Genomic DNA, 27,302 nt, shown 5'->3' with positions numbered 1-27,302 from the left:
AAGGTCAAACACTGAAATAAACATAGTCCAGGATGGATTACTTCAGAAAAAGCAATGAAGGTAAAAGAGTAAATTAAATACCAGGAATAAGACTAGGGTGAGTCACCAAAGAGTTCCCAACAGCGAACACTGTTTGCACATGATGGCATGTGGGCCAATGCGTGTATGACCAGGATGCAGGCCCTATTCTCATTCCTCATTCTGTTCTACAGATGAGCAGATGAAAGCACGGGAAAGTGAAGTCACCTTGCCAGGATGTGGGGGAGCTAGGACCTGCCCCAGGCAGGCTGGTTCTGCCCCACAAGACAGAATATGGGGCCTTAACCTCTAAAGGGAATCACAAGAAATTCAGCCCTTACTCCTCTTTTCTTTTCCATCCTGGAAAAAGGGAAGTGAGTAGAAAAGAATTCTTAAAGTGAGTTTAATTTCTCAAATGTTATTATTCTTTCTAAAGAATATGTCTCTGTGCATGGACAAAAGACGAAAAAAAAAATCCAAAAAGTGCCGTCTTCCTAGGCCCTTCATGGTATAATATCAATTATTTTAATTTCCTTTTCTAAATGCTTATTTTCTAAATCCTATAACAATTGTTTCTGGAATGGGGGAAAAGAACAAAGGTTTTATTATTGCTGCTGTTGTTTGAACAATATGCCATTCAACGGATATATGGAACGTGTATCCACTCCTGACTGAAGAAAATAAGACAAAACAAAGCCAACCACAAAGACCAGTCAAGCAGTGGGGATTTTCAGGGAGGAGGCCATTAGGGGTGTTTCTCTATCCTGCATCAAAGTCAAGTCTATCTGCTGTACACCAGCACCCCAGAAGCAGGATTCCAAGGGCACTCAAACCAACGTAGACTCAGGAGATCAGAGAGGTCAGTTGGCAACAAAACAGAGGTAGCAGAAGGTAGCCTCTGGAAGGAGGCATGTTGGGCGATGCCTCTGGGAGTTTGGGCAAAACCTAACAAACCTGCACAGTCAAGGTCCAAGGGAGGAAAGCAGTCTTCACTCCCACAGGAGGATTCTAAGATTTTAGTGTCTTCCAAAAACACAGGCAAAAGTACATCAACAAATGAGAATACCTCTTTGGGCAATTCCATGTGAATGCAACCTAAAGCTGTGTCCTGAGTGACTGTACATAAAATCATCAGGATACACTCATGCATTAGCCTCTTTAAGAGACAGGACTACCTCTAACCATGTCTGGCAGCTTCTCGGGGTCAAGTACAATCCGCCTCCCCACAGGCAGCCATCAACACCTGTGGACTAGGTATGGGAAAAGGAGCCCTACCAGACACTGTGCTCTTGACTTTGCAAAGCAAGGATCCCAGGCGCCTTCTGATCATCAAAGGAGGTGCTCTGCCATGATGTGACCCAGCAACTAAAGGCAGCTCGGTTTTCTGATTATTTTCAGGACCCGTAGGAGATGCGGGCGGAGGTTTCCGTGTTTGGAGTATGTAAACATGAGTCTTTGGAGTTCTGCCAGTGCTTGACTTGAGTGGTTTTCAGGTGCTGTTTATTTTGTTTAGTTTATTGTGAAGTGTTACTGTTTGTTGACTTGGTATATTATTTTCCCTTACAAAAGGGCCAGTCGGTAAGGACACATCCTGTAGATGGATAATTGATGATGCCCCATTGTTCAGTGTTTGTGTGTTGTGGTTTTATGTGCTTTGGTTCAAAGGACCCAAACAATGCATTCATTGGAACTTAATAGCCGGTGTAAAATCAGCACAGAGAACAATCTGTGTACTGAGATTTTTGTACCCAAATCCAGAGATCTCTGCTTGCCTGGAGAAAGCAAAATCTAACATGACCTTCACTCTAAATAACCCCGGGGGAAGGGGGGGTGGGGGGGACTGCACTTGAATCTCCAAGAGGCTTATTTTCTCCCAACGACAAAGGCAGACTCATGCATCAATCACAGTGATTCACAGGAGACTGAGGGGCGTCCAGGACACCCCTCTTACTCACAGACACGACTGTCTGGTTACACCGTGCCAACAACCAGCAAGCAGACAAGAGCAAGGATGGCAAGCCATGACCTTAGAGACACTGGATTTTCCACTGCTCTGAAACAGAGGACCCTGCCAGAAGATCTGTAGCAACAGGTCTATTCCCCTTGGAGAGGAGATAGTGAATGGTGGGCCACACATGTGCGGGGGAAGTTTCCAGTGGGAGCCCTTCCTGCTGCGGTGCGCCTCTGACTGGCCTGGCTATCTGCGTAGGAAGTGAGCGCAGGAAGTATCTGTCTACAAACCCTTTATCCTCAAGGCAATTGCTGCAGCAGCATTTTACTGTTTACCAAAGCAGTAAACATGTGATCTAAAAAAAGCTGTTTTCCATCTCCAAAGAACAAGGCTTCACCAAAATATATGTGTGCTTATTTCATAAGCAGCCTCTTATCAAAACTCTTTGCGGTACAATTGTGCTTCCCATAGACGTGAGTCAATGGGAATGGCTTTTAAAGGACAGAAGGTACAAATGGTGTTTTTCCTCACAAGGATGCTTCTCTGGGGAAGTAAATTTCATTCCTCCTCTAAAGCTTAGCACAGGCTTACTGGAGCTTATGGTCTCTGGTTCAAAGGTAAAGTCAACAAGACTACCCGTATGAACTCTCACGGGTGGGATGCATAATTCCCGAGTCAGATAATTCATAAAGTCATGCGTATTTGACCTTGGACAATACTAGTTCACATGGGATTCTACATGCACTTCTGATTCTAAAAGTTCACATGCAGTGAAGTAAAAGATAGAACTCTAATGTCAATGTACAGCTAGGAGTTTTGACAACATTTACCAGGCAAAGAGGAAGCTCCTGACCAGTCTTCCCAGTACGCCTTTATCCCAGACTGAAGGCCTGCGAGCCTAACCCATCCCAGATCCCTGAAAGGAGAGAGGTCCTGCAGAATCTGGGAGACCCTGTGTGATGTGAAAGGGGGCAGGTCCTAGAGGGACCTCTGAGCACCCTCGAGGGTCAGATGGGTCCTTCCTCTTCGTGGCTGTTGTCGCTTATGGTTTTGAGCCTCCCACTGGATTGTGCGCTGTGGCAAAGAGGGAGAGAGGAGAAGGTGAGGAGCAGAGCGGAGCAGGGAGCGACCAAGCTTCGAGGGTCTTCTCCAGCAGAGGCTGTGAACAGAACTCGGCTGCCAGTCACCCTCAGGGCCAATAAAGCCCCGAGGAACAGAGAACTCACTGTCTTGTAAGAGTTTTTACTTCATAATAAAGGAAAAAGAACATGTTAGAGGAAAAATGGCTACTTGAAAAAAAAAAAAATCCCTTTATTCACAAACTGTTGCGGAAATTGAGAAGGGGGCAAAAAAAGCTTTTGTGGATTTTCTGATTCTAGCCCTAGGAGAAAAATTGATCTGACTTGAGTGAATAGTAAAATTAGCTAATGCTTATTAAGTACTTCATATGCACTCAGAAACTTCCGGTTGATCTCTGGAGGTGGGGACTATTGTTATTCCCCTTTCACAGATGGAAAAACCCAGATATGGTGAGGTCAAGTGCCTGTCAAGGGTGAAAAGCAGGAAGACCTTTTCCATCACTCCCCCCCACCCCCCACCAACCCCAGGAGGTGCTAAGACCCTGCAGAGGTGAATTCACCTGCCAGCTCCGGTATCATCAAGCTCCCGCCACCTTGTCCCAGGCCAGCCCCTCCCCCGCCTCCCCGCCCTTCCCCTGCAAGCCAGATAAGACCAATCCTTCCCCCACAGAGGCTATTTTAAGGACTCTGTGAAGACACAGAGGGTATCAGGGTATCAGTGTCCCCCTGGGTGTGAGATAAACACAGGCTGTGCTTGCGCTACGTCACCTCCAGCTTCCATGGCCCTTTGGAACACCAAGGAATGCCCACATTCAACACGGGTCCAAGAAACGCTTGGCAATATGAAACCACACATGCTTTTTTTTTTTTTTTTTTTTTTTTTTTTTTTTTTTTAACTTGGAGCAACGTCTTGGGAAATCTGCCTCAAATTGAGACACAAACTAATTGTGTTGACAAATTCTGAAGTGTTGTTTCAACAGTTTCCTCTTTCTCAAAGGTGAGCATCCCATGCCTACGGTTAAGTTGCAAAGTGCCACTCAGTACAGGGCCCAGTGGGACCCAAAGGGGATGGCATGCTCAACTTGCTACCAGCCCTGCAGGAACGTGCTTACCAGGGTGGGGGGAGTTTTCTCTCCAGGACAGACTCTGGGTCCAGGGGAGAAAAGCAAAACAAACAAACAAAAAAATCAATCTGCTCTTCTGTAGTTTTATAAGGGGAAGACCAGCTGTTCAATCACCACGGTGGGATGATTTAAAGGTGGCTCTGTGAAATGCAAGAGTGCGGCTTCTTTGCCTGATACGTTATAAACGTGCTTGACTACGTTCTCCGGGACGTGACATGCATTGTCTTGAACAGAGGCATGGGAGGTAGCAGCCCTGACGTCCGTGTTATGACTGGATTATGATGTGGCTTTAAAAATAAATAATTCTGCTTGCCTTTGGCATTTCTTTTCTACGTGTCTCAACACGTATCTGTGCACAACAGAAGGTTACCGTTCTCCCCAGCGTTGAATCCCACGAGCGCGCCGCTGAAAGACTCGTAAGGCCTGATGGAAAACGGGGCTGCATTTTCGTGACTGAAGCCAAGGCGAGAGCAAGGAAGTGGATACTTGGGTTGAGGAAATTTAAATCAGCAGCTGATTTGGAATCTGGAACCACTGCCCCTTGGATATTGCCAAATATGGGAAAGAATTCGTGTCACCGAGCAAATACAGATGGGTGCTGGAGTCTTAGCTCTCAAATTTTCTGGCATTTTATCATGATTAGTCACCAAAAGTAGAATAATGGTTGCCTATGGAGTTTTTCACACAAGAGTAGCAACAAAATTAGCCAGTTATAATAACTGTCATTATTCAGTTACTTAATGTTTCACTATACCTTTTGATACATCATTTTTTTCTACTCAGCCTATTTAATACTTGAGGTGAGGGCAAAGAGCAGGACAAAGAGATCATAGGATGATAAATTGAGGGAGACAAATGGATTTGTGTTACCTAAGCAAGGTCCTCAGCCTCTCTAATCCTCTATCCTCCTGTGCACAAAAAGCAACAGTATCTAGGGGGCATGCGTATCATTTGAGATAGTGTGAGCGCCTAACCCAGAGCTTGGCCTTTATGTAGTTATGAGGATGGTGTTAATTTGGATTAGGAACTCAAGATATAACGGCTACCTCTTAAAAATGTTCCTCTAAACTCTTTCAAACATCCATTTAGTTCCATATAATTGATTTTTATTTAACTAGGAGAAGTACCTCTATAAAGAAATACAACTTCTATTTAAAATCTACAATAATGATTAATTACTCTGACAGCTTAATTTTCTCTTTATGAGTTCAAAGGATTTTAATTTTAAAAAGATTAACAAAAAATAGTTTAAATTTTAACATATATCCATGGAGCCCCTATCCTTTGCCGGTTGCTGTTGAGGACACAAAAGAGGTGGCTAGACCATCCGTAAGCTCGAGTTCAAGGCTCGCGTAGGTCTGTATATGAGAAGTATTCACAGCATATCCACACTCACAAACACAAGGAGAGCCGGGAGTATGTGCTGACAAGAGACAATGAAGCGTGAGACAACGGACAGAATGAAGAATGATCTTAGACTTAGAAAACATGCCTCAGCCAAGTTCAATAAGAGGAATGTGTGGGAAATAAGTTGGATCAAACAGAACGAAGGCATGAATAAGAAATAGATCTGGAGGTCACAGTGGCCACCGGTTGAAATAGGTTCACGAAAAAAAAAAGGGATTGAAAGACTATAAATAAGGAAACACAAATAAAAGTGAGATGCCGGTTTTGCTTGTCAGAATGGCGAAGATTTAGAGGGTAAAATGAGCACAGTTGTCTTGAGTGCACGCAACTGACTTCCTTCGTGGCTCGAGGTGGGGACTGGTACAGTCCTTCCGAAGAGTCAAGTGGCAATTTTTTTTTAATTGGCAAATACTTCAATTTGCCAGTTAAAAATATGATTTTAAAAATACGTATGCCAGGGCACCTGGGTGGCTCAATGGGTTAAAGCCTCTGCCTTCGGCTCAGGTCATGATCTCAGGATCCTGGGATCGAGTCCCACATCGAGGTCCCTGCTCAGCAGGGAACCTGCTTCCCCCTCTCTCTCTGCCTGCCTCTCTGCCTGCTTGTGATCTCTGCTATCAAATAAATAAATAAAATCTTTAAAAAATATATATGTATGTGCATTGACCAAACAATGTCTTTTGTAAGCACTAATAGTAACAAAACGAATTAAAAAAAGAGAGAATATATTGCAATGCAAGTACTGAAAAATCGAAAGCAATATTATTTGCTATAACAGGATATTGGTTACATAAATGATAATACTTATTTTAGATGGAATATAATGAAGCCTAAAGATTCTGCTTGTGGAAAATGTCTAGTGACATGCGGAAATTCATCTAAAACAACATTAATTGAGAAAAAGTAGATGGACCGTCAGGTGGATAAAAAGACAGAAACATATAGTAGGAAGACACACACCAAATTTGTTCATAATTTTCCCTGGCTGCTTGGGATCAAGAGCAACCTATATCAACTTTGTAGTGATTTTTTTTTTCATTTTCTCTATGATGAGGATGTTTTATTACTACCATGTGTGCAAAACAACAAGATGTATTTTTCAAAATTAACGAGGAAACAGAACAGTGGCGATATTCCAAGATTCCTATTCTTGCCCTAATCAGGAGCAAGATAGACCGCAGGCCGCCTGCCCGCCTTCAACAAAGCAGCAGCCTCTGCCCTCCCAGCAGAGCTAAATCAATCTTCTGACCCGTCGCACCCCCAGCATGCTTTACTTGTCTGTGTGTTTGGTACCTGCCTTGCTGTACCTTAACCCAAGGACCCCCATAAACTCCTCCTCCTGTAGCTTGGTGCCTCCCAGACACAGGTGTGACCTGCTCTCAGTGGGAGACCATGGTACTGACACGCAGAAGTGACCCTGTTCTTTTTGAAAAGCACTGGAAGAGAGACTGTATGTCTCGGGGCTTCAACACCGAAGCAGGACAAGGAAAGGCTCAATCCATTGGGATGGTCCAATGGCATCTGCCGTGTCTGCAAAACATACCAGAGGCTCTACAGACTTCACCTCCTACCCACACAAAACAGGATAGCCATTAGAATCCCATATCACAGGGGAGGAAACTGAGGTCAGACAGGTGAAGTCCCACAGGGTCACGTGACTAGCCAGGCTCAAAATGCAGGTACGTCTAGCCGTCACCGGATGTAAGAAACGAAGACCCAGCGGCCATGCTACAGAATGCCCAGGGCAGAGACAAGCTGTCCTCCACCCTGTTGGGACAAAAGGAGAGAGGTGGGTCCTGGGGCACCTGAGGTGTTTCCTAGCCCCAAAGAGAAGCCACCAAACAGGAGGGCCTGGAGACTGCCTCTGTCACTCTTCTTAGAAGGCTTAGACCTCAGAGAAACTCCTAGTCCGGGCTTTCCCACGGCCTCCTGTATAGCAATTCTCTTCTGAATCAGCCATTAAATCAGTAGATCTGCCAAGTTATTGGGATGTCACGGTGGAGTTTTCTGCTTTGAGTCAATACTTCTAGAAGGAATCTTACTCTAAAGTTCTAAACACAGAAGTAATATTTTCCTGAAGGTGTTGACAACGGTTGTTTTATTTTCTTATTTTTAGGTATGCTTTTCAAGAGACCTAAATAAGCATAAATGTGTGTGTGTGTGTGTTTTTAATAAAGGACTATTTTTCAAAATAATAATAATAATAATGAGATAATCACTTTAAAGAAAATGTAGATAATTCAGAAATGATTCAGGCTTTCAGAATATTCTCTGAGTGGAGTACAATCCTGCATAAGAGTGTTTAATGGAAAAAGAATCCAAAAATGTCACTGTTCCCTGTTCTCCCTTCTGTGGTCACTGAGTCAGGACCCTGAGTGCACAGGTGCACAAACACTCAGGGAGCTAGGGAGACACGTGTTGCATGGGGGGGGGGCGGGGGGCGGGGGGAATGGTATCAGGGAACTGCCCAAGAAAGAAAGCAGCAAGCCTTTAAGGTAATAGCCTGGACTCCCATTCTCAGGCAAGGACAGAGATCAGGGCCTGCTCTGGGGACATGACTTTTACATAGCAAGACAGCAGCATTTTATATCTGACATTCCTTCCATTGCCACTGAGCACCCCTACCCCCCGAACCCTGCCAAAGTTACAAGGGTTGAGACAATTCTCATTCCACATAAGCAAATGGGCTGATAAAAATCTCGTGCCTAGAGCTATTCAACTCATTAATCACATCCACCAAAACCCTAGGAGATGAACTTTCTTTCATATAACCCTGAGCTTTTTACTAACTTTTCCTTCACACATGATGGCAAATATTCAGAGTGCGTGCTATGTACAAAGCGTGAAACATATAACATAGGCAATACGTTTTTAAATTAACACCATGTTTCAATCATCATCAAACCCTCCAACCTCCGTTAAATCAAAGTAGTTTCTTTAAACAACTAATTGAAACAGTAATAGTATGCTCCCTCATCCAGCCTTGTAACTTTCCACATCCTGTCTGTTTCCCAAGATGCTTCCCACTGGTTCTGCTCTCTCCTTGTCGTTCAATGTCAGATCTCCCTGATAACGGAAAATCCCCACATTCTCATTTTAAAGACTAAGGATCTTGAAACTCTAGGATCAGGAGTTGTAACATGGGATTCACGGGCCACCGGAGGAGTCCAAGAGTTGCATTGTACTTGGACAGAATTCCCTTGCTTTATCATTATAAGTATTACATTATATGCATTTAAAAGCATTTATCCCGAGATGGGATCATAGGCTTCATTAGACTTGCCAAGTGATCCAGGGCATAATGAAAGGGTCAGGGAACTGTCTGTGAGATTGGATTAAAAGTCCTAACCGAAGCATAACGAAAGTCCCTAGACTAATAACTAGCTCCTTGGAGCCTGGAAGCAGCACTGTGCTGTCCCATGCAGTAGGAGGGAGACGGAGTATTAAGCACCCCTCAGTATTGTCAGATGATGGAAAAAGCAAAAAGCAGATGGAAATAACAAAACTGATCCATGAACTACCTATGGGGACATCACCCTTGAGGCTTACGTGTTTTTACGAGAACTCTTATAATCTGATCTTAAAATCCATGGACTCTTAGAGATTAATGGGCACTCCCAGATAAGGCCCCCAAATTCCTTAACTTCTTTCAACGGAAACTTTCTGTCCCCAGTTCCAAGCACCAAGAGAAAATGATGACGAGAGTCACTGAGACGGGATAAACACACCCAACTTCCATAGTAAGGCACTAGCTTTACGATGTATTATAAATATTAATGCAGAAAAAAAAAGCCCACTCCAATGGGGAGTACCAAAGTCAGTGCCTCTGATGCTTAATCGACTAATTAATTTATTTACCGAAACAACAACAACAGAGTGCATTTGAGACTAGAAATTGCCTGTATGACAGACTGTTTCCTAATTCTAATGGACAGCCATAATTCTCCCTATGCTCATTTGAGCTTTGCACTCACATAATTAAAACTGCAGTCAACAGACTTAGGCCCTCTTTTTCCACCCTATAAACAAGTCTGTAAAATCATCTCATTACTTTACCCAGGAAGCCCAACCGATCATGTCTTAAAGGAAGTTACCTATAAAGAGGGACTATTTTACTTAACCAGAGGATTAAAAAGAATCCACTTGAAGTCATTTTAAAGTTCACCTGAGATACATACAGAACACACATAACCAGTGCCATCAAATGTTAAGGCAAACATAGTATCCTGGACAAGTATCAACTATGACCCAAAATTTATTCTAGAATCACAGAACACTCTAGCTTTAAAATAACTTCATATTTCATATCTTCAGAAACGTATGCTTCAAATGAAACAGTATACACATTCATATGTTTCACAAACCAGACCCCCTCCCACCAGGCCAAAGGACAGGCTGTTACTTCAGTGTCCTTCAATACACTGACTTTTTTTTTTTTTTGGAAACACACAATTGTATTCAAAATTCACAAAGAATATCTGATTTAATTGTTATGAAATATGGACACAATTAGGAGTGAAAACAGGAATAAAAAGGGTAACATTTTGCACTATAAAATCAAATAATTTCTGCTCATCAAGTTGAAAGAGAGGCACGTCAACCTCCAATTTTAAAATTCTTTTCCTGTGATAGTTACATGTCAACAGACTCCAATCCTTGAAGCCCACAGAAAAAACCACCTCTGTAAGGTTAGTCTTTGATGCATGATTGTTTCATGTATATTACTGAACGTTCCACGAAAAATAAAGAGAAGTAAAAGTTGAACAAAACTTCTAAGACACAGTTCATGCGGTGGGCATTCGTCATACCCTCTAATACAAACCTTTCAGATGTCAAACCAAGGAGGGCTTTTGAAAATGCTTTGGCCCAATTCCGGGCCAAACTTCCATACACATGAGCTTTCAAATTAACCAAGACCCTTGACGAAAACACAACCGAATACCTCCCGCCTACCTATGCAGCAAAACGAAAGACACACAACTATCAGAGCTTTCTTTTTTTTTCCTTTCAGTTATGTGTTCACTGCTGATTTTTCTCCTTTCTACAAATGTCACCAAGGCAAGGTGGCCTTGAAAAATATTTTAACAGCCCACACTTCCCAGACGCCATTCTGCAGCCTTGCACTAACTATCCGACCGGCTTGGCTTACAGGAATTAGGCCATGTTTAGGCTCCCAGGCAGGTGGATTCATCTCCCCATTAATTTCTCTATGCTATCTACTAGAGACATTTGCAAGAAAAACACATCAGAACCCACACCCCAGAGCGGTCTGCCACTGCTCTCCTATTCCCACAAACCAACCAAGACGGGCAAGAACGTATACTCACAGCGCACAGAGGAGTAGTATTTTATTAAAGATAAACATGTCACCCAACACACCGAGTTACCACCATTTGAGTTATGAGACCACTCCACTCTCAGCATGAAGGATCCGAAAACCAAGTCAACACTGGTGTGTCCTGTGACCAGCCGCCACTTGCCAGGTATCTCTTCATTTCCACCGGGGCTGGCTGGCACCCCTGAGGCTAAGGAGTCATTCAAGAGCATCCAGAAGTTCAACATTTACCAGCCCATCTTTTTCTCCGACCCTACCCTCCAACCTCTCCGAGTCCATTGCCTTCCAGCAGATCACACATCCGCGCACCGCTAGGGATCGTTAAAGAATACGAAAATTCAGACGCGCTCCAAAAAGCCTTTGCAAAAGTCATCCACGGCCCTCAACAGTGAATTTAGAAACCCCAATTTTTTTCTGAGTTTGAAGTTTTTAAGCCTTGCGGATGGTTGGAGTAGGAAAAAGGAAATTTACTAGGCAGTGCAGAGGAAATCTTGTTGTCCTCTATTGTGGTAGTGGGGGTGTTGCCCAATCCTGACTTATCTGCCTTGATAAAGGAAACCAAAGAAAAGAGTAACAAGCACAAGATTTTGTCAAACGAAAAGGAACCCTTTCCTTACCTTAATAGTGCTGGCCATAATGCAATCACGTTTATTGATCGTTAATAAATGTTAATAATAATTATTGCTTCTCTCTGACCAGAAAGTAGTTTTGATGAGGTTGTTTAGAGCGGATGAGATTGTGCTAAGTCTGGGAAATGAAGTCAGCCAATGGCAGGAAGAGGTTTCTATTGGTCCTGGCGGCCCAGCCCGAAGAAACAGGATATTTGGGAGTGGAGAGATAAGGGACCCTGAAAACAATGTTGTTTTTCTTGATGATATGCAGCCAGGAGATTTTTTTTTTTTTAATTAAAAAAAAAAAAAGGCATCAATTGCCTGGGACAAGACTGCCGCAGCAGGTGTGACTTGGTGTGCCGCCGCCGTGTGACACGCTGCCCCGGGCAGGATGCAGATGTGGCGGGACTCCGCATGGCTTCACACAGGCTGTGAGCACCTCAGAATGAGGCGCGGAGGGCCCTCTACAGCCAGGTGCCAGGCCTTCGGGGCCCCCAGCGCCTTGGACCTGCCCCAGGACTGGGACACAGGACTTGAGCCCCTCCTGCCCACACACTCCTGCCCCTTTCTCCCAAAAGGAAACTCTGCGGGTAGAACTTATTTCTCATTAATGGAATAATACATTCGCTTGCGGACTTTTAACGGCCTCCTTTTATTCAACATCTCACGTGAGTCTTCCAGAAGTTTCATTTTCTCTTTCCAAACACAGGCGATTTTTACTTGTTTCACAAGAAACCTGCTGAAAACAGCAAGACTCGAGAACCGACAAGGTAAGCGAGTCAAGTGAAGGGAGATATAACCCCATCAAATCCTCATGTTTAAACATGGATTTAAAATCCAAAGAACTAAAAATAAATAGATACATAAGTAAAACCCAAATAAGTGAAATTATACGACCAATGGTCGTACATAAGGTCGTTTATAAGGTGAGCGAGCTGGTCCCGCTCTGAGAAACGTCCGTGCCGCAGACCACAGACCCCGAGAGAGGGTCTGGCTCTGCACAGATGCCCCGTGAAGACCTCATTAAGTGTTTGAAAATCTGAGCTGCCAGTTCAGGGCCATACATTTGTTTTCCACTCAAGGAAATACGGCTAATGGAGGCCTGGACATTCCTTAGAGGACTTCAGGCCTTTAATTACTCATTTTCAGGAAATTACTTGTTCTCTAGAAGAAACAACATTTTGCTTTGAATCTCGCTACACGAAAGTGGGACCGGGGAAGAGGTGTGGTCCCCAGAGGGGACCCCGCAGAACAGGAGAGACCAAAGCCTGAGTCATTCCGCAACACTCGGGTCCAGGGATTGGACGGGCCGGAGAACGGATTTCACTCAGACCTCAGGCAGGCACTGAGTCCTGCAAATGAATCTGTGTTCCCGCACCTTTCATGGTCCCCTGACTCACCCCCTTGTGTTAGGATAGAAGGAGGAGGAGGAGGGAGACAGAGACAAACCAAGAAACAAAGAAAGACAACAAAGGGGAAAGAGAAAATAAAAGAAATCCTGTTCTGGGTCAAAATCAGAACCTTCAAGTTCTCGGCATCTACACTTGGAGGGGGGTTGATTTCCCCTCTTTTCATCTCTGAACAATGAATGAGATGGCAGGCTGATTAAAATTTTGTTTCCCTGAACATTTCAAAGTACTGAGATGTTTTATCTGGGCAGCGTCCACAAGGATTCAGGAGTGCTGAGAAAAACGCACTCGGCTCCACCGGGATTGCGGCTGTCCCGAGGAGCACCGGCTTTCAAGGTTCACCGCAGTACCCCAGTGAGCAGCGCTCCTGTGGCTTCCCCAAGGAACAGCCTGAACCAGGATGACCACTTTGCTAACAAAAGAGCCCTGGACAAAGTGTTGCCTGATCCTACCCCCCCCCCCCAGTTTCCTGGGTCCCCGCCTACCCCCGTCCCGCCCCATCTACCCTCAGAGATCTCAGTCCTCACGGAGCTTTTAATTCCTTGGTTACTGCTTACTTCAGCTCTGTAAACAGTGAAATCTCTTAACTCTTTATGCAGAAATAAATTCCCAATGTACAGAAACAAGATAACATGAAGGACTCTTAGTGTCCTTCACCCAGTGACTCCCACTGCTGGTAATTCGCATGATTGGCTTTGCTTCCTCTCTCTCTTTTTCTCTCTAATATTTATATGTATAATGCCGATATGTGTATACTCACATATACCCTTTAGTCTTTAATTAACGGAGATATTGTTTTAGCAGAGACTAATTTCTTTGCTTGGATACTTAGAAACAGAAAACCAAACACTACTATTTTATCTATTTCCTGATGATTCTATCCATAAATTTCATTTGTGTTGAATTTTGAAAAATCCACACAAATCTAGAAAGTAGTCTTTATTAGATCATTCAGGAGTTATAATTCTTGCCACAAATGTTTAGAAATTCACATCTTCCTCCTTTCTAACAACAAGATGTTCAATTGATTCTTAGCATCTTTAAAGACAGTAATCCCTGATATCTAGAATGACAGCATAGCTTCCAAGTCCGCTATTCTCTGAATATTTAATGCAAAGTTATTTTTTAAACTTGGGCTATTCATAGTATAAGGCATAGTTATTCATTAGAATATAGTAGTACAGAAACCATTTCCTAAGACAAGCATTATCCTGGGGAATCAACCAAACATAAAGATACCAGTTTATCCTCCCCTTCACCCCCTACCTCAACTCTGTATCTACAACTGGCCTCAGCACCAGGTGACTCACCAGCCTAAGGACTGGGACCTTCTGACCAGACATCCCCGTCCTGGGAGAAGGCCACCCTTCAGGTAACCAGGCAGACCCATGTCAAGGGCAGTCTAGCAGTGGGGTACTGCCTGGGGGCTATTCTGTCATAAGCTTACAGAACAGGGTCCTTCTCCACCCTCCCTGGAATGCAGTAAACACCATGCTGGACCAGTATGGCTCCCCAGGGTCTGTGGACATCAGAGCCCATGACTAAATTCTGCATTTCCTTTTTTACTTACCTATCGTGGACCTATTACCCACAACTTTAGGAAAACCCTTTGTAAACCTATTCCTGTTTTGGTTCAAATGAAAAAAAAGGAAATCCTATAAAATGAACCCTATATTTACTGTAACGATAAAAGGGACCCTGTCATTTACGGGCCTTAAAACCCTGTCTTCCCATTTTCTAAAGAGTCTGCAAATTCTCACCCTCATTCTGTTAGGAACTTCTCTAGGGTGGGGTACACTGAGGAAGGCCAAGAGTTGAGACACTTTGGATGAGGGCAATATTGTTCTAAAAATGATGTAGGAGCACAGCAAAGACATAATGAACCCCAATTTTAACTGGAGACACAAAAGAAGGTTTGCTCCTGAATGATTGATCCCTTTCTTAAATATCCATTCACTGAGATGCTCTTTACCATTGAAAACATTGCAGGAAGAGTATGTAGGTCTATACTCAGTGATATGGAAAATTGTTATAAGACTACACCCAGTACATTAAGAACCCAATGATAAAGGAGACTTATATCACAGACCCATTTTCTAAAAGGAAAAAGGCAAGACAGAAATACTAAGAGGCTCCATACTATGGACTAATGGTAGAGAAGCTTCCTTTTCTTGTTTGTTCTCCCTCCTCCTCCTTTGGTTCACCTAGATTTCCCAACATTTACAGTAAATTGAAATTGAAGTTTAATGTAAAAGCTCTATGAGGAACATGTAATGTGCTATGTTTTTATAACAATCTGTGTAACCCGCAGCTTGCAACACCTGCACCTCTCAGGCTCTGTGTGTGTGTACCCAAACTCAGGCTCCTTGTTAAATGTCTACACAAAGAAGAGAGTGGTTCTTTTTTTTTTTTTTTTTTTTTTTTTTTTTTTAATTAATTCCAGTGACGAAACCCAGAAGACACTCGGGTGTTTTGTCACGGCCATCTACCCAACATTAACCCATCCCGTGGGGATCCATAAAGTGTCTTTTTCATGACAGGACGAAGCCAGGATGACAGGGCTCTGTCCAGCCACTGAGTGTCCCAGCATTCAGGAAGTCTGTGTTTGTTTACTTACATTCCACCCACATAAAACTGCAGAGCCTGGAAGCAACCCATGAAATGCAAACTTTTGAAGGGTCGAACAATAGGACAAAGTGCTCCATATTGTCCCTAAAATGACACATGAATCTTAAAATGCATAATGTTTGGATTATTCATGAAAGCGCTGTGAGAAGGATGTCCCAAGGATTCTTGCCAGGGACATGCCTAAGATTATAGACAAGGATCCAGCATCTGGAGCTGCCCCCGCATTGGAAAACTACATCCCTCCGTGGAAATTTTCCGTCTGTGTCAATTGGAGGATTCGCCTGAGAACACAGGCAGCATAGGCGCGCTTAGCCCCCAAGGTCACTCGTTACATGCCAGTTACAGATCGTTTTTCCATTCAAAGCATACTTTGTGAGTACAGTTTCACTCCACTGGGTAAGACTCTCTGTGTGTGTGTGTGTGTGTGTGTGTGTGTATGTGTGTGTGTGGAGAAATAATCCAATTACAATTTAATTAACTATTGTTTCAACACCTTCCCTGAGTGGTTAATATATTCTTCAGCATCTTGGGTGATTTGAACTCATCTAAACCGGGGAAATTCTTATCACATACTAAATCCTCAACTTCTCAACACCAAGTTGCAATTTCCTTAATTGTGAAGCATGTGTCAGTTCAGTTCTACAGGAGCCAAGGGAGCAATGACTTCGATGAGCACCATTTCATAAGCATCAGATATGTTCTCGAATTCGGACAACTCTGCTCTTCCCTAATTCCTTATGTCTCTAAAAATGCAGGAGTCTTAAAACCACCATTAGGAACCTTAAGTATGTCCGTTTATTATTCAGGACTAAAAAGAAAAGAAAAAAAAAGAGAAAGAAAATCCTAAGAACAATTAATTTGTACAATAGTTTAAAGGAACTTAAATTTCCTGCTTCAATGATCATGATCCCACATACAATGTGTGAACCATTCAATGCATCTCAACATCTTCATCCACACAACTGGGTAGAGATAAGTAGAGATGTCACAGTCTTTAGATTGCACTGGTCACCTTGAGCATGGTCTACCCACAGGGCAGTCCAGCCCCCATACCATGCAACTGGAGGGGACACAAAAGAATGGGGTCCTCCAACCCAGAGGCAGACATGCTCCTCTGCCCCTGCTCAGATCTCTACTACTATGTCCCACTGACTTCCTCAGCAATCACCCTGGCCACCCTGAGAAGTTATTTTGGGCTGTTTAAATTAACTTAGATTTTGATCTAGTTACACTTAGAAAAAATACATAACCTGAAAGTGTAACTTTCAGTTACACTTATTAAGTCTATAAGTCTCACTTATTAGGTACTAGTATTCAGCCTTTATTTTTGTCTTGATATTCATATTCATAAATTATTTTGTAAAGAAACTATATGCTATTTTTTAAAGAAAGATAAGTTGCACAAGAATGTATCCCCCTCTCCCCCGCATAATGGAAATTTACAGAGGCGCCTGCGTTAGACAATTGCTCTCCCTGCTTTTATAAAGTCTGCTTTGAGTCAGATTCAGGTGGCGTTTCTTTCTATATCGCTTAATATGTTTCCATATTTGCTAATTTATTTATATCACAAATGGAATCAGAAACGAAGCCAAGGAACAGAACATTTGTCATAAATAATGCGTTTACGTTTGCAAGAGTGTGAAGCAGGCAACCTACCGACTGAAGGGAGTTGTACACCTACACTTGCAGGCAAGTGTGTGCAAAAGCAGCTGCACTACACCCTCTCCTCCGTGCCCTGCACCCACCCCTGCATTTACCCACCGGGCATGGCACCCCCCCTCTCTGCCCTGTGTCCTCTCCCTGCAAAGTGACGTGGAGGCTCCTTCCCCTTGCAGATACAGCCGGACGTTCAAACGGACGCAGCCAGTCCTCTTCCAGGTGAGCTTTACAGAAATGTGTTTAGTTTGTTTAAATGCACTGAACCAAACATGATGTAGGTTCATTCATTGTCTTTACTGGATGCCAAGGCAAATCTCAGCATGTATTTTGGGGGAAGACTACAGTATCGGGGGACAAATGAAAGTGTTCTTTCTACATCAATGATAAGCCAGAAGTCAAGCTGGGTTTTGCCTGGTGGATGCTAATTTATCCTTTAAAATAATAATAAATAACAACAAATTCATTAATAATAATAAAATATCCTTTAAAATAATCCTGCCTCACGATTTTTAGGAAGCAATCACCTATTGGCCAAAGAACTTCACTGCTTTGTTTGCTTGCTAGCTGGAAACCAGAAGCCTTGCAGGGACTTAACTTTGAGCTGCTTGAACTGCTGTCACTAGAGGGTGCTAAATGTCCCTTTAAAAGGCCCTGAGAGGGACAATGGGTATGACTAATGCTTTACTTGGCTCTTTTTGAATTGGTGTCATTATCCTACATAGTCATCTCATTTTATTCATCCAAATTAAAACCCGACATTCATAACGGAGAAAACGTTTGGGGGAAATTTACACTGTTCATCAGTAACACCTAAGGAAACAGACCTGGATAAGGAGGAAAGAGAAACTAAACAGATACATACCTACAACAAATGGCATCACTCTTCTGGGTGAGATTTGGTCATGGAAACTATAGAGTTGTTCCTGCAGCATGACCAGTAATCCCAAACTATAAAAAACATTCTATTTCCCAATAATTCTAGATGGTTCATTAGATTCCCCATGAAAGTCCCATCAAATTAATAGGTCAATTTTGAGTGCATTTGTTTTCTGTGCAGTCAATGCTGGTATCATGCTAGCACCTTGCCTAAACTCAGATCTTACACGATACTTTCCAGAGATGGGAATTGTGAGAAGGATGTAGATCACACTGTAATATGTGAGAGGTACTTATAGTACCTTTGATTTTTTTTTTTTTTTTCGTTATAGGTTTGCGGGGCATCACTTATGAAAATGATATAAAATGTTAAAATATATAAAAATATTTATTAAATAAAGTAAACCTTAAGCAAGGGGGTTTTCTTGAAAATAATCTTATTAATGTGATTACACTGACTTTTAGGTCATCTAAACGCTAAACACTTAATGCAAAACACAGTGCCTTGGAAATGTTTGCAAAAAAAATTAACTGATTTTGCAAGTTTCCTCTTTTTGTCCTCACTTGTTCTTTATCTTTTTAGAGGGGGGAAGGGACCGAAGGAGAGAGAGAGAGAGAATCCCAAGCAGGCTCCATGCCCAGCACGGAGCCCAACATGGGGCTCGATCTCACAACCCTGAGATCATGCCCTGAGTGGAAACCAACAGTCAGACCCTTAATCCGCTGAGCTACCCAGGTGCCCCTTCACTTGTGCTTTAAAATATCTCTAGTTTTTCCTGTTTTCCCCTTCTGCTTTGGTTCCTACATCGAAGAAGAGCGAGGTCAGTGGGTGACAGTTGTTTGTGCTCCGGGCGGTCTGGAGGCCGGGCCGCGTGGGGGTGAGGCTCTGCACTCCGAGGAGGCCACAGTAACTGCGGCTGGTGACAGATTCTCCTTTGCGTCTGCCAGTAGAGCAGAGATTCGTTTTCAGTGCGCTCTCCGGACGGACAACTCGGGCCGTGTTTCATGTGTTAGTCTGCGATTTTTAAAGGGAAACAAACTTCACCTTTCCGCACGCATGACGCAGAGTGGAGGGGACGACATGTGGGAAATGGTCACGGGGGACGGGGGTCCCCGCCCAGCCTCACTGCGAGGCACAGGCTGAAGAGAAGCGCAACTCCAGGCTGGGCAGAGCGGCCACGCACGCTGCTCCTCGCTCACAGGAAGCGGCTCAGGTGGACACTGAGGAATGGCCGTGCCCAGTTAACATCTGGGTCAACGAGGCCGGTGGACGCAAACGTGCTGGGGAGGCAGCTCGGTGTGGTCCTCCGAGGGCAGGAGTCCAGCGCGGCGCCCGCTCACAGGGGCCTTGGCTCGGGCGGGGTGGGGGGGGGGGGGGCCAGGCCTCAGCCCAGCCTCCTCCTCCTCATCTGCTCAGTGAGCCAAGAAGCCACGGACCACCTGTGCCAGTTTTCCATCGGCGGATCAACTGGTGATGCAGGTTTGTTCAAGGGAGGAAGGCGTGTGCACTGACCGTACTGCTCGGTGCCGTCCATCCAGTCCCCCACAGACTAGGAGCAGCAGCCCCTCCCCCCCCCCCCCCCCCCCCGATCCCCCGGGGCTCTGGCACTGTGCTGGCCCTGGGCAAGCATTTGCCGAGTGAATGAGCCAATGAAGCGTGACAACAGAGCCCAGCAGCGCCCGGGAGAGGCCTGGCCGCGCCAGTGGGCAGCCCCGTAGAGACCCGCAAAGGTTCAAAGTCTGACTTGAGCTTGAGACTCCACCAGGATGAATGAAGGATGTACTTCCAGCGGGGAGAGGCCTTGAGACAGGCCCAGGTCCTCCGCGGACCATCTGATGAGGCGTGGCCTCGGCCACACCACAGTCTCCTTCCTCCGTCCTCCCCAGAATGTGCCGCATCTGGTTTTCGACTGCTTGCTGGCCAGTGTCTGGGGAGATTTCATTCCAAGTTAAGGTGAAAGCCACACACACACATGAGCACACGTGCAGCAGGGAACGGTAATGATGAAGGCAGACACATGATGATGAAGAGAGTGGCAGGTGCTGAGAGACAGGCTGGCTGGCTGTCCCTCCACCACGCACCATCCCCCAGGGGGCCAGACCACAAGACCTGGGTAACTTTACGAGTGACTTTCTCAAGCAATTTCCCCAGATCAAGCCATGGGAAGTGAAGAAGACAAATGGTCTCTAAGAGACCTTCCGGCTCCGCATGGTATGAGCTCTCCTTCTCAATAACTGAGCTAACACTACCTGGCAGGGAGAGATAGTCAATTAAAAAAAAAAAATACTGAATAAATACATAAGCAAATGAAGGAGTGTATGCCCTCTATTTTGCCTGCATCATAATATATTTACAAGCAGTTTATCTGAATTTCAAGTTAAATAATAGCTCCCCTTTTTATGCTGCATAGCCCTTGCAATCTTCCAAAGTACCTCTGACTAAAATTATTTCCAGCTGAACTATTTCAGTGATTGGGTTGGCCCCACATGCAATGACTGAAAACCATCAGAACGACAGATCCATTGCATTTCTAGGCATTGGCTGTATCACCCACGGTGACCGCGTTTCCAGACAGCCCAACAAGATTTCCCATCGTATGTGCCCATCTAAAAAAGTGACATTGACTTTGTTCCCATCAAAAGGTGGGGTTCATGTATTCACCCTTCGAAGCTGAGAAGACCTGTCACTACAGCATAAGTCCAGCTATGTGCCTTCCAAGCTTCCTGTAGAAACCATACAACTTCCATCTCATTTTCTTGGCAACAGCCACTCTTACAACGCAGCCACCATATTGAGAGAAAGCCCGAGACTCATGGAGAGGCTGCCTGTAGGCATTCCAGTCCTGAGTCCCACCAACAGCCAGCATCAGCCTCAGGGGGTCAGTGGGGAGAACTTGCAGATGGATCCAGCTCCTGGCCACCCCTTGACTGCAACCATCTGAGAGACCCTGAGAGAAAAAGCCTGTCTCATCCCAGCCAAGCCCTCCAACCAGGAGGAACATAAATAATAAAATGTCCTTGTGATTTTAAGCCACCAAGTTCTAGAGTGATCAGTTATGCAGTGAAAGGTGACTGGAACACCCTGAGACGTTTCCTTACTCAGAAAGACTTTTGCAACATTGTTACAGCAAATATCTTTCTGTGTGTTCGCTCATCCATTCATCCGTCTTTCCCAGCATTATGCTGAGTGTTGCATCAGGTGCTAAAGATATGGAAAAGAAGAGAAGCCGTCTTGAGCCAAACACACACCAAAGAGCACATTTCAGTTGGGGGGAAAAGATGTCAAAATGACAACATTTGATTGAAGAGAAAGGACTTCAGAGGCAAATATGGAGAGCTCTTCCCTCCCTCTTCCTCCCCCTTCCTCTGCTCATTACAGGTACCTGTATGTCAGGGTCATCTGAGCCCCCCAAGTAGGAAAGTAGGACCCCCCACCACCCCACTGTGAGTTTCCTCCTCCATCCCTGCCTCAGCCTTCCTCCTGCTGGTGCCCCATTCCCAGTTTCTAGAAGCATCTCCGCCCATTAACCTTAGGTTAATTTCCCAAGGAGACATGGGAAAGCATTCATTTCCCCCTCCGTGACTCCCACAGACATAGGGCCGGTAAATGAGAAGCGGAGGGAGAGGGTTCCTTAGTCCGAGTTACTAAAAAGAAAAGCCCCAGTGTTTGGAAGGTGTTATGATTTCTCTTGAAACATTAGCTCCTAGAAACCAGGGGCTCTGTCCCCTGGGCAATCTCTCTGGCTCCCAGGATGCCACGGGGGCTCCCATCGGTCACTTCTGGCCATAATGAGAGCCATCTGGAAGGCCACATGGTGGGCCTGGCCACCCGCTGCCCTGGAGCTCCCCACAGGCAGAGGGGAGATGCTCAGAGACACACACTGGGGCTCCGGCTCCCAGAATTTCAGTCCAGGGTGCTTCTGCCCCCCAGATAGAGCGTGAGGAAAACAGCTGTCCCTATAGAATTCACCCCAGCATCCGTGAGGCTTCTTAAAAGAAGGTAAGTCCTCTTGCTTTTAAACTCCATAGGAATTCTTGTGGATGAAGCTCTGCTTTCCTGATCCCAGCCAGCCCGACACCTGGACCTCACCTCCCAGAAGCTGAGACACTCGGATCGGAGATACTGGGTTCCCCATTACTGGAAGCCGTTTTCAGCAGGAATGGAAACCATTAATGTGTCTCGCATGCCGCTCGTTTTATGGAATTCTGGCACAGGGGAGCTCTCTTTATTGTATTATTTACTTGAACAGCCAGAAAACTGGGAAGTTCACAAAGACATTTTTCAACTGCCTGAAGTGACCCCTAACCTGAGAGGTTTTTGCCTAATCTGTAAATTGGAGTTAGAAGTATTACAGTACCTTGGGAGGGGGGGTTCTTTGTCTTTAAAAAAGCAGGGAAACCGCGAACAATGGGGCTATACATACCTTGTGCTTCTTTGTTAGTGACTAGAAACCAAAAGCAGATGGGAAGCATCAGCGGCCACCTTGTGCTGACCCATGGAAGTTGAGGCTAATCCAGACCATTCTTAATAACTCAAAACTGCCACCCCTTAACTTTCTAATTTTTTTCTCACTTACAAGTGCAAAAAAGAATTGACAGTACGCATTAAAATCCATTTCCCTCTGAACACATACAGATTTTCTCCAGAGGGAGCCAGGAATAAACGCTGTCCCCACTCAGTTGTGCAGCTGTGAGCTGACCCTGTTCCAGTGTAGGTGCTCATCGCCTTTAACAAAACAGCATCTAAAAGGAGAGAATTTACGCTGAAAATTCGATGTTCCTTTTGTGAACTTTTCCCAAGAACCAGGAAGTGCAGAGTTAAGTGAATTATTAAACTGTTTATAAGTGAGAAAACAGAGGTTTCAAGGGAAATCCAGCAATCTGAAATGTTTCCCTAACACAGAAACCGTTTTGATTTCCAACCTTGTTCCTGTATTTAAAAGTAATGAATGTACGCAAAGGAGAAAAATCAACAGATCCAGAAATGATTCATAACCCCCCAAATGAAGAAATCAATCATGCCGCACTAAATTTGAACATTCTATCAATACTATGCCTACTTGCTAAATCCAAGGGGAACTCTTTTAACATAAAATCAAATACAAAATTGTTTCAGACACTGAATATTGTTTTTTTTTGCCTCAAAGCAGACACAAGGTGGAATGAGTATAGATGCAAGGCTAGACATTGATTGATTTTTAACACCTATCAATACAGCAATTACATCGTTATGGACACAGGACTTCCTCATCTTCCACTGAAATTAGATTGATGCATAGATATAGCTAGAAAATGATAAGACATAATCATATTACCATATTTCATCGATGGGAGATAGTGGACAACAGAGGTCATTCACAATCTAAGGTATCACAAGGAAAGAAAAAATAATTCAGCCCAACAAAATTAATCACAATGCTTTCTTATCTAACAGTTATAAGACAAATCCCAATTTTTGACAATAAACATGTGCCTTAGAATAGATGAGATAGAGTCCACTTATGAAAGAACAAATCATGAAGGCACTAAAATGTTATTTGGACAGTCTGTGGGGATTCTCAGCCTCAGCACTGTCAACATTTGGGGCTGGATAATTCTTTGTTGGGGGAGGGGGCTGTTCGGTGCTTTGAAGGATATTTGCTAACATCCCTCCTCTCTGCCGCTAGATGCCAATGGCACTTCCCCTAACCCCCATTATAACAACAAAATCCGCCTTCACTCATTGCTAAATATCCTTGAGGATAGAGGCAAAAATCATACTTGTTGAGAAACAGTGGAACAAAGCAATTCAGTTTGATCATCTTCGCAATATAATTTAGTCTGTGTATTAATGGAGGACTGTCAGCCAACTGGAAAGCGTATTATGGGACGAGATGTATTGATCCAAAAACATTACGTAACAGACAACTGATGCTCATACAAGAGTGTGTACTGGCCGTCCCAATAGACACAATGTAAAAACAAAACAAACAAACAAAAAACCTTGGAAAAGTGCTCAACATCACTCATCATCAGGGACATGCAAAACCAGAGTGAGATATCACCTTACACCTGTTTGGACACCTACTATCAAAAAGAAAGAATAAAAGTACTGGTGCAGATGTGGAAAAAGGAAACCCCGGTGCATAGTGGATGAAAATGTGAGTTGACACAACCACTCCAGTAAACAGTGTGGAAGCTCCTCAAAAAATTTGAAAATGGCCTAGAGTATGATCCAGCAGTCCTCACTTCTGGGTGTTTAACTCAAGGAAATGAAATCACTCTCTTGAAAAGATAACTACACCTTCCCACCATGTCAGCCGCAGTGTTATTCACAATAGCCAAGACATGGAAATAACCTGAGTCCATGGACAGATGAATGGGTAAAGAAAAGGTGATGTATAGAGACAGTGAAACATTACTCAGCCATAAAAAATAAGGAAATCCTTACAATTTGCAACAACATGCATGGACCTTGAAGATCTTATGTTAAGTGAAATAAGTCAGACAGAGAAAGACAAGTACTGTATGATCTGACTTGCCTGTAGAATATTTTAAAAAACAAAACTGAACTCATCAATTCAAAGAATAGATTGGAATTTCCTAGAGGCAAAAGAAGGGCAACCAGGTTAAAAATGTAGAATTTGGATAAAAGCAAGTCACTATCACAAGAACTCACCATTTATAAACTATCCTATGAATATTAAAAGAAATTAAAGAAAATCAAAATAAGGAATAATATTTTGAGTCTATCCATATGACAAGAATGAAAAAGTTTCAATTTGGCAGCACTGGTAAGGATGTGAAAGAAAGAACACTCTTGTTCATGTATATTACAAATGCAGATTAAGATCTTATCAGAAAATATTTTACCCTTTCACTCAGCAATTTCTATCCTGGAAATCCACCTTTAGGAATACTCTCAATAAACAAAGACATGGGTATGAGAATATTCACCCTAGCACTCTTTAGTAATAGTAAAAAAAGTAAGAATAAGTTGAATACCTATCAATCGGAGATTAGATAAACATATTACACAGTATTAAGAAGAATGAGTCAAATCTAAATTTACCACATATATTCATACAAATGTTCAAGGTATACTAAGCCCAAAAAATTACCAAACATAGGGCACCTTCGTAGCTCACTCAATTAAACATCCAGCTCTTGATCTCAGCTCAGGTCTTGATCCCAGGGTCATGAGTTCAAGCCCTGAGTTGGGAAAGCTAGTAAAATAATAAGACTTGTTAATAAAAACTTCTTGAGGAAAATGAAATTTTAATTGGGTCCCATGGAATTAGCACATATTCAGATGGTAGGGAGAAAGTGGTGAAATCTTTTAGGAATAAAATTTTAAAACTCAGGTAAATGATTTGGTTCAACATGAAAGGTACAAAGAAACTAGTCTATGATTATTCTGAGACAATGTGTCAGAGTGAGGAAATATCTTGCCATCTACAGACTGAAATTTATTGTTGACTCGTTTGGGCAATGAGGACTCACAAATATAATCCAAAGGACATATGACATAAAATGCTTTTGATTTGAACATATTTTATGACATAACAGAAAGAGATCCTTGTAGAAATTATATGTATCTTAATTCTCACTTGAACCAGGTTTGGTCTGCAGATAAAAAGGTAAATATGAGATAGATCAGAAAATTATGTTACTATTTCTGTGACCAATACCTCACAGGAAAGAGGCAAAGTATTAATCTGAAAAAGTTAGAAAAACCCAAAGAAAATAGGAAGAACATAATAAAGATATGAATAAAATTAAAAGAAAAAAATAGAGAATGGCCATACAGTGGAGGATATGGGAGGACATTAACAAAGTCAAATCTTTGGAAAGCTTAGTTATTTGTAAGCCCTTGATGAGTATTAAGGGGAAAAGGGTGAAAATAAAAATAGCCTAAGTCAAGAATGAAAAAGGAGCCCTTACTACAGATCTTATAGACATTAGAAGGATTATAGAAGAATATTATAAAAAATTTCCTATCGATAGATGTGAAAGGCTAGTTTAAATAGATAGAATCTTTGGAGAATATAATTTACCAAAACCGCCAAAGAAAAAAACGCAAAATCTGAACTCCTATAATTAATAAAGACATTAAGTCATCTAAAACCTTTCTAAAAGATAACCAGAAAAATGAAAAAGGAACATTCCAGGGCCAGACTGACTTAACAGCAAATTGCAACATACATTTAAAGAACTAACACCAGTATTATATGAATTGTGCTAGATAACAGAAAAAAGGAAAATCTTGACTCAAAATGTGACTAAGACATTATGAGAAAAAAAAGTATAGGCTGATCTCACACATAAAAGCAGATGCAAAATAAACTGAACAAAATCTTAGAAAACCAAATGCAATGGTATATGAAATAGAATAATATATATTATGATGAACTTGAGTTTATTCTAAGAATGTAAGATTATTTCAAGCAATGTAAATTATCAAATTTAGATAGTAAAGAAGAAAGAAAATATGATAATCTCAAATAAATGAAGAAAAAGCATTTAATAAAATTCAGTGTCGATTTGTGATAAAAATTCTTAGTAAATTAGAAATAAATGAGAACTTTGTCAATCTCATAAATGGCATCTATGAAACCTCTCAGTAAGCCACATACTTAATGATAAAAAACTGAAATTTAATCTTGGGAGAAAAGGCAAAAAGGCTCACTGTCACCACATCTGCCACAAATTGTCCTGCAGGTCCCAATCAGCACATATAGTAAGAAAATGAAGTAAAATGCCAAGAGATTAGGGGAAAAACAGATAAAAGCTTAACTTTGCAGATGATATAGTTTTTTTACCTAGAAAATCCAAGGGAATTTAGAAATACATCATTAGAATTAATAAGTCTGGGACGTTTGCTAGCCATAGGTCAATACAGAAAACCCAATTTTATTTTTATATATCAGTATTAATAGAAAACATAATTTTAAATGATAGTACTTTCCTTAGCATCAAAAATATCTTAAAATATAGGAATAAATTTGGCACAAGATGTGCCGGACCTCCACACAGAGGACTACAAAATATAATTGAAAGATTCATTAAATAAGTGGATAACTATAACATATTCATAGATTTAAAGACTTAATCCTGTAAAGATGTCAGTTCTCTTCAGACTGAGCAAGAGATTCATTGTGCAGCCATTCAAAATTGCTACTAGATTTTTGTAGAACTTGACAAAGTGATTCCAAAATTTAGGTAG

General features: G+C 42.8%; 1 protein-coding gene across 6 annotated transcripts in view; it reads right to left on the bottom strand.

Moving 5' to 3' along the window:
* The window catches only part of ERG (ETS transcription factor ERG), a 241,056-nt gene that overhangs the window by 91,430 nt on the left and 122,324 nt on the right, over positions 1-27,302 (bottom strand). The window contains exon 1 of one of the 6 annotated variants that reach the window (XM_004762167.3): positions 11,532-11,752. The exons of the other annotated variants lie outside the window; for them this stretch is intronic. Coding sequence (XP_004762224.1) covers positions 11,532-11,549 — 18 coding nt within the window. The 5' untranslated portion in view covers positions 11,550-11,752. Of the gene's footprint in view, positions 1-11,531; positions 11,753-27,302 lie in introns of those variants that run through there. 6 annotated transcript variants of the gene reach the window in all.

Source organism: Mustela putorius, unplaced genomic scaffold, assembly GCF_011764305.1.
Source record: "Mustela putorius furo isolate JIRA1106 unplaced genomic scaffold, ASM1176430v1.1 tig00000765_pilon_pilon_pilon, whole genome shotgun sequence".
NCBI lineage: Eukaryota > Metazoa > Chordata > Mammalia > Carnivora > Mustelidae > Mustela > Mustela putorius.
Note: the sequence above shows the minus strand (reverse complement) of the source record. Positions and strands in the feature narration are given on the sequence as shown.